Here is a 17496-nt window from a genome sequence, read left to right as displayed (position 1 = left end):
CAACGCAGGGAACAACAACGAACACATGTCAGGTTTCTTGCTGTGGATCTATAAGGATAATTTGGTGTGCTCAGCTTTCTATAACAACACATTTGTTTCAATTAGTATAAAGCGAGAAGGGCTCGTGTACTTCCGTCGTTGGTTTCACATCACTTGCACTTTTGAGGTCTCTGAGGAGGGTGTAGTTGCCGACGCCTTCATCGATGGAGTAAGGGTGCAGGAAGAACATCTCGGTAGAGTTTATGTCAGTGTTCCACACCATAATAACACTATTAACGTTACGCTCGGTCAAAATAATTATTATACATATTATACAGGATGCTCCTTCGGATTCAGTAATCTGCTAGCAGTAGATGGCATCTTAAGTGATGGGGAAATCTTCAATCTTTACGCTTGTGGATCTATGGGTAAGTCCCGCTTTTTTTAACACAAAATTAATTCAATACTTTTTATTGAGTTTACAAACTAGTCATTTTTAAACCGGAATTTCACATAGGAAGTTTGACTCGCTCGTATCCAAAAGGAACTTATTAATAGTATACTGTAGCGTCGACCGTGGGTTGCGTTGTACACAGTTGAATGACACAATTGAAGGTACAATTAACTGCCTTTTCTGTCCGTTTCTTTGGAGGTTTATTCACACACAACAAGTCATAAAATTACACGAAGCAGAAACCTAAGCCAGAGAGCGCCCTCTCCAGCGAGCAGACACGATCGGCTGGTCTGGGCCACAAGCGTTGCTCCGAAGGGGAGTCGTGCTGGCGCCCCCCACCGGTCGATCGGCACCGCCGCTACAATACAGTGTAGGCCCGTGGCAGCGTAGGAACACACGTGATCGGATGCCACAGGTACCCGGCGGGTGCCTCCACGAAACAATAAAAAGCCCCTGTCCGGCCCGCGTTCCCGTCCTCCTTTAACAAAATACTGCTACACTGCATGTATTTTGAACTTTATTTACAATAAGTGTGACCTTGTACATTCTTTAACTAGTCTGGCAGGCAAGATACTGCATTGGTCAATTTGGGGAAGTTGTCATAATTTCACATAAATCCAAGAGTTATGAAAGTAAAAGCTGGACAAGTTTTGAGATTTGCGCCCTTCATCATACCAAAGGTTGACAAGAATTAGACAGTGCAATCTCCATAAAATATAGAATTTTACGTTATACTCCCATTGGATTGTGTACATTTGAAGTGCGTGCCTGCAGGAAGTCCAGGCTTGCTGGCTCTTTTATAAACATGTGATATCACAGGTCTTATCGTCTATAGCTGCCCTCACAATGGCATATTTACGGGACAAGTTTCCAATCTCATCAGCTCATGACCCAATAAAGTTGTTCTTGAATGTTCGTCTTTTTATGGTTTAAAGGCACTGAACACGTTTGGTAAATGATACGTTAATGATAAATAGCATAACAACTCACTTGTTAGCAAGCGACGGAGAGCTGTTGATAGTTTAAACAGCTCTCTCTGAAGTAACGTAGGTTTTGAGAAAGAGCTATTTTCGCAATTAATTTAGAAGCTTTTTTAGCTATCTGAGAGCACACACTTTGTGCAACAAGAGGGTTTTTTCTTTTGCAACTTCGATGGCCAATGGGAGACTTTGGAACGATAGGTGGCAGCAGACTTACCAGGTAAAGGTCCATTGTTTACGTAGCTCTGAGCATGCGCCATTACCGAGAACCACGGAGTTTACCTGGTATTAGTCTGCTGCCACCAAGCGTCCCAAAGTATCCTATTGAGCCTAAATTTCCACCGATTATTTATTATGCTGGGATACATCAAGTGAGCATACTGGTCTTTGACAATATTAACAACAGGTGTTGATTCAGTGCCTTTAAGTTATTTTAGGATACCCTCTCGTTTTCGAACTTTAGATTGGAATCCGAGGGTCCGCAGCTTGGTTCACAGAACTACGGGAGTTAACCAATCAGATATCAAGCTGAGATGCACGGCCAGTGACGTCAACGGGCCGTCAGTCACATGGCGCGCCTACCAATCAAAATGCAGGGCGTGGAAAGATTTGAAGAATGGAACGGGGTCTGGTGTACGTGTTAGTCAGACGAATATATCGTCTTGTGTCCTGACGTCTACCCTGGTGATTTCTGACTTTGAGGGGCTCGGGTTTGAAGGAGCTGTCATCGTTTGTGCAGCTTCAAATTCATCAGCAAACGTAACAATTAAAGGTAAGTCAATGGTTACTTAGCTAAAGTAGCACACAACATGATCTAAATGAAAAGTTCTTTACAGGTTTTGTTTTCTCTGCAGTTGATTAACAGAACCACATTATAGCCACACCTTATTGCAAGCTGTGGTACATGTGCACATTCCATACATTCAAGAGGGCACAAATAATGGTCTTGTTTACCAATGCGTTTTTTACGTCCCTTTGTTGTCAATTTTCACTAGACTTGAGTCAAGCCGTTCTTGTGCGCCCTTAATGTTCCCCATCACGACCCAATTTTTCATGGACATTGCAAACAGGTAACGATGTATTGCAAAATGTATTTGAAATTAGGCACACAGTAGCAGTAAGTGTTTAGAAAAGTCTTTAGCTGCGAGTAAGAATGATTAGGCTCCCAAAATATAATTATTATAATTGCGTTTTGTTGCTTTTAACAGAACCATTCGGACTCAGCTATTAATCCACGTCTATTCCCTTTATCGGTAATCACTCAAAAATATTGGTTGGCATAAAAACTTACTTGTTAACGGAGAGCTGTCGATAATATAAATCATTATGAGAAACGGCTCCTTCTGAAGTAGTGTAGTTTTTGATAAAGAAACTATTTCTCACTTATATTTTGAGGTCTCGAAATCAAGCAAAAAAGCACACAACTTTTGCGTCAATGGCGTTTTTTTTGCCATTATTCTCTCGCAACTTCGATAACCAATTGAGCTCAAACTTTCACAGGCTTGTTTTTATGTTGAGATACAAAAAATGAGAAGACTGGTTTTTGACAATTACCAAAGGTACGTGTCCAGGGGTCGATTTCACAAAGAGTTAGGACCAGTCCAAACTTAGGACTAGTCCTGAGATATACAAATTGCATGGATAGTCCTAAGTTAGGACGAGTAACTGGTCCAAACTTGAGATAAGACTAGTCATAACTCTTTGTGAAATCCACCCCAGTGTCTTTAATCCACCGTCTATATTGGTATTTTTAACGAGCTTATTTTGTCCATCCATTGTTTGCAGGTAAAAAGAAGACATCTGCGGAAACTGCGACTCCAATGTTAAGCACCTTTCCTGACGAAGGACATCTCGACCTAGGAGAGGAGGACGACTCGCCCTTCTCGTTTTTCGATAGTATTTCTGTTGATGATGATAATGATATAATATGCGGCGGAGAACGAGTAGTTGAAAAGGACAATAAAGGTAAGTTTTGTGTCCCAGCCTTCAACAGTGTCCAAGCCTTCAAACGTGCTCTCAAAACCCACATTTTTCCCTCTTCGTAGCTATTCGTCTTTGTTCTGTCTTTTCCCCTTCTTTCTCAGCGCCTTGTATGCTTTGGCAATTTGGCGCTTTATAAATAATGTTATTATTGTTTTGTGAATGTTTTATTTTTTAAGGTCTTGAGATAATTTACTGCTAGATGATGACGTCATCAATTTAAAATACCATCATTCTGAAGATGACATTGCAGCAAATTGACAACATCTTGAAAGTGGAATGTCGTCGTCAAGATAATTGTTTCTTTTGCTCTCCAATGATACATTTCTTCGTGTAGGCCTAAACAAGTTCTTGAAAATTGTAAATTCTGAAAAGACATCGATCTACTAACAAAAAGGCCAAGTTTACTTGAATATTTTATTATGATCGACAAATTGAACAATAAAAAACATTAAACGACAGTCTGAAGTAAATGACATTAAAATATGCATTTTTGAAATATAACATCCGGTTTGAACCGGAAGTCGGTGTCAACTGGGGTCACATTCTGTGTATCGTTAGTTGAGTGTTAAAAGGCCATACCAAAGAATATTAAAAATCCATTGAGGCATTATTGATTTTGGGGTTCACAACAAATTTTGAATTAAATTTGGTTTCGTTATAGGTGTTATTTTACCTTTAAACATGGCCATGTAGCTTGAAAGCAAAATAATAGTTATAGCAGAAAAAAATTAGAGTTGCATGTAATTGTTAATTATTGTATTAATTATTTTTCGGTTTCAGTGATAAAAGTCGCAAAGTTAACCGCGGCTGAGGGTGAATACAGTAAGGTCGGCACGGAGCTAGACGGTAAGGCGTTCTCAGTTCAGATCCCTGGCTTTGGGTCATCAAATGTGTCTGGTAAGTTTTATTTTCCAAAACCATTTCGCAATTAATCATGTTTTACATAATTAAATTGGCAAGGGACAAACATTCGTATTATGAGTCTCTTGTATATTTAGACCGACAATAGTAGTGAATATTTTTTTACGAGCAGTGTCTAGTTTACCTCTATCGTGACGTAATTGAGTAATGTCATATAGGGCGCCACCAAGAGTTTGCTCCCGATGGGTCGATGAAAACAGAGGGCAGCTTTTGGTAGCGATATGTATTTTGGGATTCAATGCGTCGTAGAAGTTAAACATTTCCATAACGACACTGCTCGTAAAAAATAACCTTTGTTTTGTAACTGGAAATAGTCGAATCATGGTGCCATGTATGAGGCAGTTATTAGCTGTCTTTGGCAAAAACATTTAAAGGCTGGGGTTCCGGTGTCGTTCAGGGACATCTGTCCGCCGTTCGGGAAATTAATATGGGCTGAAGGAGGAGGACTAAAAAAGGGCGCTTATCTGAAAAAGTATGGGGGACATAATCTCCTGTCTTACCGGCCCCAATTTTGCCCATTCACTAAATAGAGCAGTGTGTATGTGCCGTGAACCGGTCGGGCCTTTAACGTTAAATGGAGTGAGGACCTGGAACCAGGAGCCCGGAGCCCAGAGCCAAAATCCCGGAGGTAGAGCCGGAGCCCGGAACCCTAATCAACATTGACAAAGGTCCAAGACTATTCATGGCTGACTTTGGGAACGCAGGTGGTTGCAGACTTACCAGGTAAATTCATTGCGTTAGGTAATGTGCGCATGCTCAGAGCTAGCTACGTAAACAATGGCAATTTACATAGTAAGTCTGCTGCCACCTAGCGTTTGAAAGTCCCTCATTATTGTCGCAGTTGGTTGTAGATGCATAGCAAACATGCCTAAACACTTGTATCTTACAGTAATTGCCGTAGTAAGTGTGTACACGCCAGACGCTAACTCACCGGCACCAAAGTCCAACGGCAAACAAGTTCGGTTTGGCAGTCCAATACTCGACATCGAGGTGGTAACTGAAGATGGAGAAAAGCTGACAAACTTCTCTTCTTCTCCGATTAAACTTGCCTTTCCCGCTCCGGAGGTAAAAATAATTGTCTTACTTTTGTTTCTCTTACTTATATCTGGATTTGTTCGGGTGCGGACCAACAGTCGGGGGACTTTTTAACAATTGAAGAAAACTCGCCTTAACATTTTCTTTTTGGTGAGTCCTTTAAACGTGATTCTTTTAGGAAAAGGAATAGAAAGTCCGCGAAAAAAAAACTGTTTTCTTAGTGGTGACGAAATCTCACTCGGCTTCTAAAAAATGGTTTGTTAGTTAGTTTGTCCCATTTCTGTATCATTCTGCAACTGGTCACACTTTTGTTCCTGTTCAATTCTTCTGTCCAACAGTTTTGGGGTTCTTTCTTTTTTAAACGTGATTTGTTTGTATAAAAATATAAAAAGTTGTTGAATTTGAAACACTTAGGTGGGTCAAGCCCCATCACTGGACACAAAATCCAGGTAAAAACTTACTAGAAAGTTTTGCACTCTTATGCTGTACGCCTCTCTAAATATTTATGCATGATGTCATCAATCAAACCCAAACCGAGGCCATCGACGCAGCCACTGCAACTAGGATCGAGTGACTGATAGGCCTACTTGTGGTGGCGTGACGTGCACCGATGGCCTCATTTTGGGATAGAATTATGATGTCATGCATAAATATTAAGAGAGGCACATGTTCATTATAATGGGGTGTTTGTTTTTCTCTAGGTCCGGGAAAGAGAATTCCACGTATGCTCCTACCAATCAAAAGATGGCTCGTAAGTCTTTTTAAAAACTGTTTCTCAAATCTCAACTTATGAAGGAAAACTGTTGACCAAGATACCAGCCTTGCGTGTACTACCATAGCTGCGATGAAACAAATGGAAAAAAATTTGATGGCACGCGCATGCGCTGCAGGCAGACGCAAGCTGTTTGTTAAACGAAATTTTATAAAGTGAAAAGGGCAGCAATTTACAAACAAAAACACTTTGAACGTCATGCAAGGTATCATGCAAGGGTTCATTTAGGGGGCAAAACAGAGTTTATATTACACTTTATTATACAGCTGTTTAAACAAAATATTTCTGCTATTTGGAGTGAACTGTCACTTTGAATCACAATTTCTACCTAATCAACCGATATACAATTGTTAAACTATGTGAAAAGGTAGTTAGACATAATGCAGGACTGATCATGGCAAACAAAGTTTGTATTAACCGTTTCCTTCAGATCTTGGTATACGGACGGATGTAGGGTCAACATCACAGCATCACCCGGAAGTGACGTCACATGTATCTGTGATCACCTGACCAGTTTTGCAGTCCTTATGCAGCTTCAAGAGGTAAATTGGTGAACTATACACCATCAAACAAAAACAAAACAGAGTTACTTCAAAATGCTGAAAATGTCTGCTTTCAAATAAACTATGATTGAGCGCATTGGGCCGACTGCATGTAGTGCATTCGTTCCCATCATGCACCACTATATCCGGTACAAGAGTTTGTACAAATCGGCTCATTCCACCATCTTGGATGAGACAAGCGGGGCTGAGTGAATTATTGTTTCAGGAAAATGTAAATTTTTACATTTTGTTAGTGTATCCAAACTCTTATTGAAAGAAGACGTGTCTTTCATCTGACCCAAGCTCTTAAGTGCGTTCTGGCGACCCCAAACAGAAACATATTGGTCATCGGTTGAGCGTTTTTGCGTGTTCGGTTCGAACTGCGGGGACTATGCTGTTCAGACCAACCGGTAACCCACTTGTTGATTCAGTTTGGCTTGTTTGGCGTCGCCAAAACGCACTCCATGTGCTGCCAACAGCAGAGTGCGGTATCGAAACCAGGTCCTGACAAAGCAAATCTTTTAAACACAACTGCTTCGTTACATGTTGGAAAGGTAGTGCATCTTGCTCTATTAAATTGGCTCATACCCATCATCCTTACGGACTGTGAAGCGGGTATCCCTACTTCAGCCCCAAGAGTAGGCCCCAGCTTGCCCCAGCCTATGGTAGGTCGACAGCACCCCTGCATACATCCTTAAAGACTGTGAAGGGGGTAACCCTACTTCAACCCAAGGAGTAGGTGGCAACTTGCCCCTGTGGTAGGTCGACATCATCACTGCCTACATCCTTAAAGACTGTGAAGGGGTGGGCTCACCCTGTTTCAGCCCCAGCCGTAGGTGGCTCCTAGTTGATGATACCCATGCCTACATCCTTACAGACTGTGAAGGGGTGAACCTGTTTCAGCCCCTGGAGTAGGTGGCTCCTGGTGGATGATACCCATGCCTACATCCTTAAAGACTGTGAAGGGGGTAACCCTGCTTCAACCCCAGAGGAGTAGGTGACAACTTGCCCCTGTGGTAGGTCGACAGCATCCTGCCTATATCCTTACAGACTGTGAAGGGGAGTAGGTGGCAACTTGCCCCTGGTAGCAGTTGATTTAGGTCAACATGCCAAAGTGTAGCCCTCACCTTAAAGTGACCATCTGATGAATTGGGCGACATTTCATAGTTTCTTGTTATTAACAAGGACTGAATTGTTTAACAATAAAATGTTATGTTTCTTCTTTTCTTTTTGTAAAGGGTGGGAACAGTGATGACTTTTTACTTGATTTGCTCACTAAAATCGGCCTGTCTATCTCGATTGCTTGTTTGGCCATTACTCTGTTGGTCTACGCATTTTATAGGTAAGCTATAATCCATATTTTCACAAGAGAAACTGACTGGGTTAATTTGGAAATAATTTTTGAGGTTGAATGAAAAAATTGACTAAGAGTGGGATCCGAACCAACGACCCCCAGATTAACGTGGTGGCGCTCTACCAACTGAGCTATCTAGTTCGGGGTGCCAGTCAGAAGCCATTTAACTGCTGTCCCAGGAAGCACAAATATGGGAAGCAACCCCGAAGTAGTTTGTACATAGTTCGCTATATGGGGGGGGGGGGCGCATCTCCGAGGGGCAGAATCTCCTGTCACACCAGAGTAGTTCTAAAGATGGTGTGTTATTCAAATTAAACTAATTAAAATCGTTTGGTATAATCCCTCATGCTTGTTATTTCAGAATGAACAACATGCGCTTCATAACACACGCAAACCTGGCTTTCTCTTTGATGACGTCACACATCATCTTCTTCTTCATCGACACAGAAGATAAGGTGAGCCCTCAATCACCAGAATACTTTAACTTATTGTGGTTTATTCGTTCCAGAAAACATAAAGCAAATTTGTGTACATATTTTGTGGTACCACTTACTGTTGTGACGTAACAATGGCATCCGATTGCATAACAATTCCAGAAAGGTTGTACGGCAGTCGCCATCTTGCTCCACTTCTTCTTGTTGGCAGCTTTCACTTGGATGGCTCTTGAGGGCGCTTTTCTTTACATCAAGGCATCACCGACATTTCGCTGGAAGATACGACTACCTGTTTGGCTCCTCATAGGCTGGGGTAACGTGCAAACAAATTAATATCAAAATAATAGCATTATACAAAGGAATCAGAGCAGGGCGTTTGTGGATGAGCGGACCTGAGCTCTGGTGTTGTCCTCCAGCAGAGTGTGGGTTCGAGTCCCGGTCATGACACATATGCCCTTTAACTGACCAAACCACCTGACCATATCAGCTTCGTATAAGATTAAGAAGGCATTGCGTTCTGCTCTACCAGCCATGTTCCTAGTAGACTATCCATGATGCCTATATATATACATCCTTACAGACTGTTATAAAGGGGTATTCCGTGTTTCAGCCCCATGGAGTAGGGTGGCAGTGATTTGAGTAGACATTCCAAATCTGTACAGTACTCTAAGTGGTCGTCTGGCAATGTGTGATGTTAGGCAATTTCTCAATATCTTTTTAAAAATAATTACATCAAAATAAGCGTTGAAAGTTGGGCCTCTCTGATAAAACGTAATCATACTTAATGTAATGATTTAAATATTTTGATGTGATGGACTATATTTTGAATGTTGAAGATTCCCTATCCACATTTTTTTTGCCAAGTGCGATGAGTGTATCTTTAGTCAATTAGTCAATGAGTTCTTTTAATTACTTTTATTTTGACAGGTTGCCCATTGGTCATAGTGGGGGTATCAATGGTAGCTCGTCTGCATGACTACATTAGACATACCAGGTAAATAGTATACACCTATTGACTGGCAACGAGATCCGTCTATTCCCACAATGGCCTTGGGTGACCAGAAGAGCGACCTATTTATTAGGCCCCTCTTCTGGTCACTCACAGGCCCGAGGGCCGGGAATAGACGTACACTAGTTACCGAACTATGCCAGTCAATATGTATTTTATTAAACAGCTTGGTCTTAAAATGTCAAATAAGAACAGAAAAGGAAATTGTGTAGTTTGTTCACGGTTCAAGTCAAGAGAGGGCGCTGTTACTGCGGGCACTATTTGTAAAGACTAGTGCCCGCTCTGGTACTATTCCCGCGGTCAATAGCCTATATTATTTCATCCCACGTGACCGTGTTTCAGCCAATCAGAATATAGAACAAGCAAGAGGTGTGTTATAATAATAATTAATGCAAAACTGAACTTTGGATTAAACTTGTATTAATCAATAGACCTTTTCTCAAATACCCCTTTGCGCAAGCGCTCACTGTTAAATGCTGTGGGCACCATTGGTAATTACTCAAATTAATTATTAGCATAAACCTTACTTGGTTACGAGTAATGGGGAGAGGTTGGTACTATAAAACATTGTGAGAAACGGCTCCCTCTGAAGTGGTGTAGTTTTAGAGAAAGAAGCAATTTTCCACGACTTTGATTTTGAGACCTCATGATTAGAATTTGAGGTCTCGAAATCAAGCATCTGGAAAGCACACAACTTCGTGTGACCTGATTGTGACCTGACCGATTGAGATGACCTGTTTGTTATTTTATATGTCGAGATACAGCAAGTTAAAGACTGGTCTTTGACAATTTACCAGTAGTGTCCAGTGTCTTCTAATGAGATGCATACTGGTCTACCTAGGGATCAAACTTGATCTCTAGCTAGACCGGCATGCACCTCATTCCACTCGACCATCGTGCGTCTGCATTTAAGCAGCGTTAGTTTCAAATTCGGGCGTAGATTTGCAAAGTGGATTTCAGAAATAGTTACGATCCGAGCTTTACTTTTATTTTCACAATGTTAAAGAAATTGCTCGTGTATTTCTTATAAAAGCTCTAACGAAATTAAACAAATTGTAATGAGTATTTTTACGTTCAGATGTGTCATCAAATATAATTCAAAGCAAAGATTTCATTCAGAAAAAAAATCAAGATTTTTATTTGATATGTATAGTCTATTGCCGTTTATTTTAGGAGTGGTTAACAAACAGATTTGTTTCATTTAGAGTTGCTCATTAAATCGTTTTCTCTTTCCTTTCTGCAGTTGCTGGTTGTCTTTTGAAGATGGTTTCATTTGGTCTTTCCTAGCTCCAGTTCTTTTAATAATCACGGTGAGTGTCTATTAATTTATGGCATGCTCTCTGCGAATTAAGTTGTAGTACAGTTTGTGGACCACAACGCCAATAATTACCCGTCAACTCAATCCCGCATTCGTTTACCACAGTAGAATGGTCTGATAGATCATATATGGTCTAGAGATTGTTTTTCACCATTCCAGGGGCGGACTCTTAAATATTTGCCAGGTATTTTTCAGATTAAGGCTCGTTTGTGTACGAGTTTGCGGAGAATTCCCTTGGCACAGCGGACCAGCCTATGTTGTAAAAGAAAACAGCGGATAAGCGAACATGCCCTGGGGTCGGTTTCACAAAGAGTTAGGACCAGTCCTAACTAAAGAGTTAGGACCAGTCCTAACTTAGGACTAGTCCTAGGAGATATACAAATTGCATGGACAGTCCTAAGTTAGGACGAGTGACTGGTCCTAACTCGAGATAAGACTAGTCCTAACTCTTTGTGAAATCCAGCCCTTGCCACTCAAACTTTCAACTATGTTTTTCAAGCGTATGTTTTAGAAGTCAGAGAAAATGGGATTTAAAGAGTGAATTCATACGCAAAGTAATTTTGAAAAGTGTTAATATAAACCAGTTGCTAACTGGCAGTGTAACGCACTGATAGAGTTTTGAACTTTTGAATGTTTATTGTTGTAGATCAAAATGTGTTTGCTGTTCACATTATGTGATGTTTATTTTCTAACAGGGAAACACTCTGGTGTTGATTCGACTTCTAGTTGTATTCATGTCACTCAAGACCAACCAGGATAAAACAGAAAGGATGAAAATGAAGTAAGTTATGCTGATGTGAAGTCAGTTTCGTTTTTGAGCGTACATGTTGAAAAACTTCCCCAGGGTCGATATTAGCCTGGATATCTGACGTCACACTTCGAGGCTCGTGAATAACGACAGGGAGTGGCTACTAGCCCAGGTCATCCCTAGACTTGATATAAGTCCCAATCCGGTGCCATCCCCAGAGAACTACTCCGTTGTGATGTTCTGCACTTCAAAACCTGTTCCGCATTCTCGGGACCACATTTTGACGGCGAGCGCGCTCTGAACTGTATGCTACGTGTTTGGGTATGCTCGGGACCTCTCACACGAGAATGAAACTTGAATCCCCAGCCATTGCACCTTTCACCAACATGGATTTAGATACATGTTTGGAGCTACATTTAGGTCCGGGCTACATCTAGGTACATGTTTGGGGCTATATTTAGGCCAGGGCTACATTTAGGTACATGTTTTGGGCTACATTTAGGTCCGGGCTACATTTAGGTACGTGTTTGGGGCTACATTTAGGTACGGGCTACATCTATTTACATGTTTTGGGCTACATTTAGGTCCGGGCTAGATTTAGGGCATGTTTGGAGCTATATTTAGGTCCGGGCTACATTTAGGTACATGTTTGGGGCTACATTTAGGTCCGGGCTACATTCAGGTACGTGTTTGGGGCTACATTTAGGTACGGGCTACATCTAAGTACATGTTTTGGGCTACATTTAGGTCCGGGCTGCATTTAGGGCTCGGGCTACAGACGACCGAAAGTGCAGCTGCCACTGAAATATCACAGGCTTTTAAAACTAGATTAGAGAAGCAATTTATGGTTAAGTGGACTGCTCATGAGCACTGACAACGGCCTTTACTCGTGAATCTTTTATTACTCTATTCCTTTTCTCATGACTAAACCTCTGTTTTAACTTTGTTCAACAGAGCTGGACTGCGACTAATTATCATACTGGAACCCCTGCTCGGCCTGCCGTGGATTTTCGGCTTCGTCTTTGCCGGAAATATATTCTTCACCTACTTCTTTGTGATATTCAACTCCTTACAGGTAATACACTAAATCTTTCAAAGATAATAACTGACTTTAATATCTGATCTGACCCAACGACCACACAATTGGAAACTTTAGACTATCTGCCAATCACCAAGAGAGGGCGCTCTTCACCAGGTAATGTCAACAACCTAGGAGAAGCATAGACCTTTTCGCAAATACTGGGGCGCGCGCGTAAAGCTTGGAATTAGGTGCATTGTGGTCTAGCTGGTAGCAAAATTTGATTAATATCTATCCCACAATGCACCTCATTCAACAGTCTGCGCTTGCGCATTGGTATTTGCGATAAGGTCTATGAGTGACGGTGACTGACAGCAAAAACCTTGTGTGTTGCCTTTTTTTTTTTTTTTTTTTTTTTTCTTTTTTATAGATTTAGCCAAACTGTATTTTGTTTCAGGACGTACTGGTAGACACGAGTCCCCCCAAAATAACAATCGGTGTGCATGAGTTTTTCGGAGTGTTTCTTCTAGGGTAATTAGCAAAAATTCCAAAATGCTGACCTACCAAAAATTGAGAAGAAATCTGAAGTTTAGTTGTATGACAATGAACTTTACGCATTTACCATTGTTTGCTATAGGAGTTGTGCACCCATTACCTGGTAGGTCTGCTGCCCTCTAGTGGCAGAGCTTTCAAAAAGTCTCACATTTTCTGTTTGATAAGGTCCAGTCGACATGATAGTTTTCAGTAAAACGACTTGGCAATAATAAGGTCAAGTCGACATAATAGTTTTCAGTAAGACGACTCGGCAAGATATATGATCAAATCGACATAATAGTTTCCAGTGAGACGACCTGGCAAGATATATTATGATCAAGTCAAGTCGACATAATAGTTTCCAGTACGACGACTTGGCCAGATATATGATCAAGTCAAGTCGACATAATAGTTTCCAGGGAGACTACGTAAGATACATGATCAAGTCAAGTCGACATAATAGTTTCCAGTAAGACGACTTGGCCAGATATATGATCAAGTCAAGTCGACATAATAGTTTTCAGTACGACGACTTGCCAAGATACATGATCAAGTCAAGTCGAGACAATAGTTTCCAGTAAGACGACTTGCCAAGATACATAATCAAGTCAAGTCGACATAATCGTTTCCAGTAAGACGACTTACCAAGATACATGATGAAGTCAAGTCGACATAATCGTTTCCAGTAAGACGACTTGCCAAGATACATGATCAAGTCAAGTCGACATACTAGTTTCCAGTAAGATGACTTGCCAAGATACATGATCAAGTCAAGTCGACATAATAGTTTCCAGTAAGACGACTTGCCAAGATACATGATCAAGTCAAGTCGACATACTAGTTTCCAGTAAGATGACTTGCCAAGATACATGATCAAGTCAAGTCGACATAATAGTTTCCAGTAAGACGACTTGACAAGATACATGATAAGGTCAAGTCGACATAAAAGTTTCCAGTAAGACGACTTGGCAAGAAACATGTCCGAGTCAAGTTGATAGTAGTTTTCAATAAGACGACTAGGAAAAATAAATGATCAGCTGTCGATTTCACAAAATAGGACCCGTCTTATCTAGAGTAAGGACGAGTAATTCGTCCTAACTTAGGACAAGGTCTGCATGCTACAGTGCAGGTCTGTGACTCGTCCTTAAGTCATACGAATAATCCTAAGTTAGAAAGAGGTTTTTGTGAACTCGACAGCAGGTCAACTTGACAATGGTTTCCAGTGTAATGATTTGCAACATATAAGTTTGCCTTTCCCGAAGCTCCGTTGTCTTTACATGAATACAATTGGCATTATGTTGCACAAATAATACTCGAAAATGGGAATTTTTTTAATTTCATGAAACTTCTGTCTCCCTTTTTTTCAACAGGGACTTTTTGTGTTCCTCTCACAATGTGTGTTTGATAAAGAAGTGAGTATTGTTTTAATGATTAGAAACAAAGTGCCTGAAAACAATTACAATATAAAGAAAACTACATCCTCTTTAAATATCGATCAAGTACAGGAATTTTGGAAGTTCTTTTCGTTTGACTGACAAAGATGCAAAGACAGCAACCTCCAAAGTATAAACAAACTTTGCCAGAGTTTGGTGACATAATTAAATAGAAGGAACAAATCGCTGCGTCATTAACTGCAGAAGTGCTACATTTCTGACTACAACTGACTTATTATTATATTTAATTAAACTCACATTTATTTCCATACTTCAGTACAACAATGCAACGCCATAACAATAATGTTGCTGTATCCACGTATTTTGGATTTTAAAACAATTTTAAATTTTGTCCTATTGTTGTACAGTTTATACTAAAATATATTTAAATTTTCAACTTTTCTTAATGTTGTAAAAAATAAAAATCAATTCAGCCTTCTTTAGGCTGTGAAGCTTTTATTTGTGAAATAAACCAATCGATAAGTAATAATCAGAAGAACCAATAATAACCAAAGCTCCAGTGTGGATGGGCCAATGATTTGATCCCTATGGAATCAAGTACTCTATCCACTTCTAGTAAAATCCTTAAAGGCAGTGGACACTGTTGGTAATTGGAAGACTAGCCTTCACAGTTGGTGTATCTCAACATATGCATAAAATAAACGTGTGAAAATTTGAGCTCAATCGGTAATCGAACTTGCGAGATAATAATGAAGGAAAAAAAAACACACTTGTCACGCGAAGTTGTGTGCGTTTAGATGGTTGATTTCGAGACCTCAAGTTCTAAATCTGAGGTCTCGAAATTTAATTCGTGGAAAACTACTCCACTTCAGAGGGAGCCGTTTCTCACAATGTTTTATACTATTAACCTCTCCCCATTACTCGTTACCAGGGTTTTATGCTAACAATTATTTTGAGTAATTACCAATAGTGTCCACTGCCTTCAAGACTCACCTTTTTCCAAGTTAATTTCTTTCTAGTGCGCTATGATCTTGATGGAATAGCACCTTATATATTTTAACTGCTGTGATCTTTAATTGTAATTATGACTACTCACCCAAACAATTTTTTCTGCATCAGTTTTAACTTCAATGAAAAGCCAGTAATTTCCAGCATGTATTTTATTTGTTTGCCTTTTCATTTTTTATTTTTAAATTCTTTTTTTTTTTAAATTTAATTATTCATTTGATTGTTTTTATGTATGTATTTTTTTATTTATTTATTTATTCATCTCTCCATTTTACAATAATAAAACTAACCTGTGACAATTTCAAAACAAAAGAAGGTAGCGTTTTTGTGACATTGCCGAAAATCAAACTGTTCTTGACTTTCTTTACTTAGGTCAGACAGAAGTTTAATCAGAAATCATCCAAAGTCCAAAACTTATCAATTACCCAGGACTCCACCAAAGCCACAGTAGGTAAGTTCACTTTGGAATTGCTTGCGTATATCTACTTGCTGGATAGATTATGTTTTTTGTAAATAATAACAATAATACAAAAACTGATGTAGCGCCCAAAGTCATGTTAACATGCTCAAGGGCGCTTAACATAGAAAAATGGACAAACTAAAATTTAAGAAATACTGAATTATAACAACGGGAGTAAAAATTATCTAAAACATTCAACCAGTTAGTAAAAAAACTTAATAAATAGAAATCCAGAAGTATTAAAAAAGCAATTAGGTCTAAAATCTAAATACAAGACATTATCACACATTGCAAGCATTAAGAGTAGGTTAAAACTTGAGAACTTGTCTTATCTACTACAGTGGATGCTCAATTGCCTTGAAACTCTATTTGAAAACCTGTCCAAAAAGGAGATTTTTAGGTGAAAATGATGCCTGACCTTAGACCTCAGGTCAAGGTCACTAAAGGTCAATTTAAAAAATGGCAACATCATTTTTTTTCTAAGGAACTCATAAGAATGCATTTATAATGGTTGCCATAAATTAACATGAAACTTCCACGGGACCCGTAATCTGCACATCGGCCCCCTTATCAAGGAAATTTCTCAAAAATGTACTCTTTATTCACTTTTATTTTTCATGTTTAGCGACCAAGGTGTCAGGGATTTGATCGAGTCAGTGGATACCGCAATTTAGGACGTATTGATCAGCACCATCAACTTCACACAGATTGATGAGTCGAAGTTTATTGATTATTTGGTTGATATAAATTAATAATAATAATTAATAATGAATAGGGTAGATGGCCTTAGCTTTCGATCCAATCCGGACCTTCTTCAGAGGCATAAAACAAGTACAAACAAATACATATCCATTTATAGAAAAAGAGAGGGGAAAGGGATTAAGGAAAGGATCCAGAAAGAGGCGGGAAAATAACAGCCAATCAAAGTTTCTATTTCAGAGACAATATTGGTGGCTATGAACCAATAGGAGTGAAGTGGCGAGGACAAAGGATGTTTAGAATGAAAGGATGGGTTACTGGACCATACAAGTGGTAAATGTATTGTTCGACAACAATGCAGGGAGACATGAAAGGGTAAGATTAGAGAGCAAGTTGCACCATGATGCAACTAACAATGGTCAATTAATAAGAATAGCAAGATCAAAGGTATGATGATTATAAAAATAGGTATGAGGGACCTGTGAAATAATAATAATTACACGGCATTTATAAAGTCGCACTAAATCTGGTGTAAAACCATTCAAAGGCGCCGGTCAAGATGGAAAAGAGGGAATTCTCAAGTGTTAGGGAAAGCAAGTGTGAACAGGTGTGTCTTAAGTTGCTGCTGAAAGATGGAGATGTTAAAGATGTTATGTCAGATTTTTGGCCCCAAACATTAAATCATAGATTTGTTTGAGTGAATGGTATTTGAAAGAGTATCACGCGCTCTAGCGAAAATAAGTTTAACTTTTACCTTTAATGGTCAGGAACCGTGACAAAAACTTAAAACGTTTTTTTTTTATAAAACACATAGGAATTGGTCACGTGATATGTTGTCGGGATCCCGACAAAAA

General features: G+C 39.7%; 1 protein-coding gene across 1 annotated transcript; it reads left to right on the top strand.

Annotated features, from left to right (window-relative positions):
* Positions 1 to 5181: 5181 nt before the first annotated feature.
* Positions 5182 to 16591, top strand: LOC139951814 (adhesion G protein-coupled receptor E5-like). Its single transcript, XM_071950880.1, has 13 exons — positions 5182 to 5382; positions 6054 to 6103; positions 6555 to 6674; positions 7916 to 8008; positions 8382 to 8475; positions 8617 to 8767; positions 9382 to 9448; positions 10707 to 10773; positions 11477 to 11562; positions 12484 to 12604; positions 14452 to 14493; positions 15856 to 15934; positions 16569 to 16591. The coding sequence occupies exons 1-13, from the start codon at positions 5182 to 5184 to the stop codon at positions 16589 to 16591; spliced, it is 1194 nt and encodes a 397-aa protein (XP_071806981.1).
* Positions 16592 to 17496: the final 905 nt, after the last annotated feature.

Source organism: Asterias amurensis, chromosome 19, assembly GCF_032118995.1.
Source record: "Asterias amurensis chromosome 19, ASM3211899v1".
Taxonomy (NCBI): domain Eukaryota; kingdom Metazoa; phylum Echinodermata; class Asteroidea; order Forcipulatida; family Asteriidae; genus Asterias; species Asterias amurensis.
The sequence above is the reverse complement of the archived record's forward strand: the minus strand, read 5'-3'. Positions and strand labels throughout refer to the sequence as shown.

What these genes read in the sequence shown, in the direction of transcription:
- LOC139951814 (XM_071950880.1), top strand. Translation starts at nt 5,182, where the DNA reads ATGCCTAAACACTTGTATCTTACAGTAATTGCCGTAGTAAGTGTGTAC. An exon ending in TTGGCTCCTCATAGGCTGGG is followed by an intron (nt 8,768 to 9,381) that starts GTAACGTGCAAA and finishes TTATTTTGACAG; the next exon opens with GTTGCCCATTGGTCATAGTG. An exon ending in CAGTTCTTTTAATAATCACG is followed by an intron (nt 10,774 to 11,476) that starts GTGAGTGTCTAT and finishes ATTTTCTAACAG; the next exon opens with GGAAACACTCTGGTGTTGAT.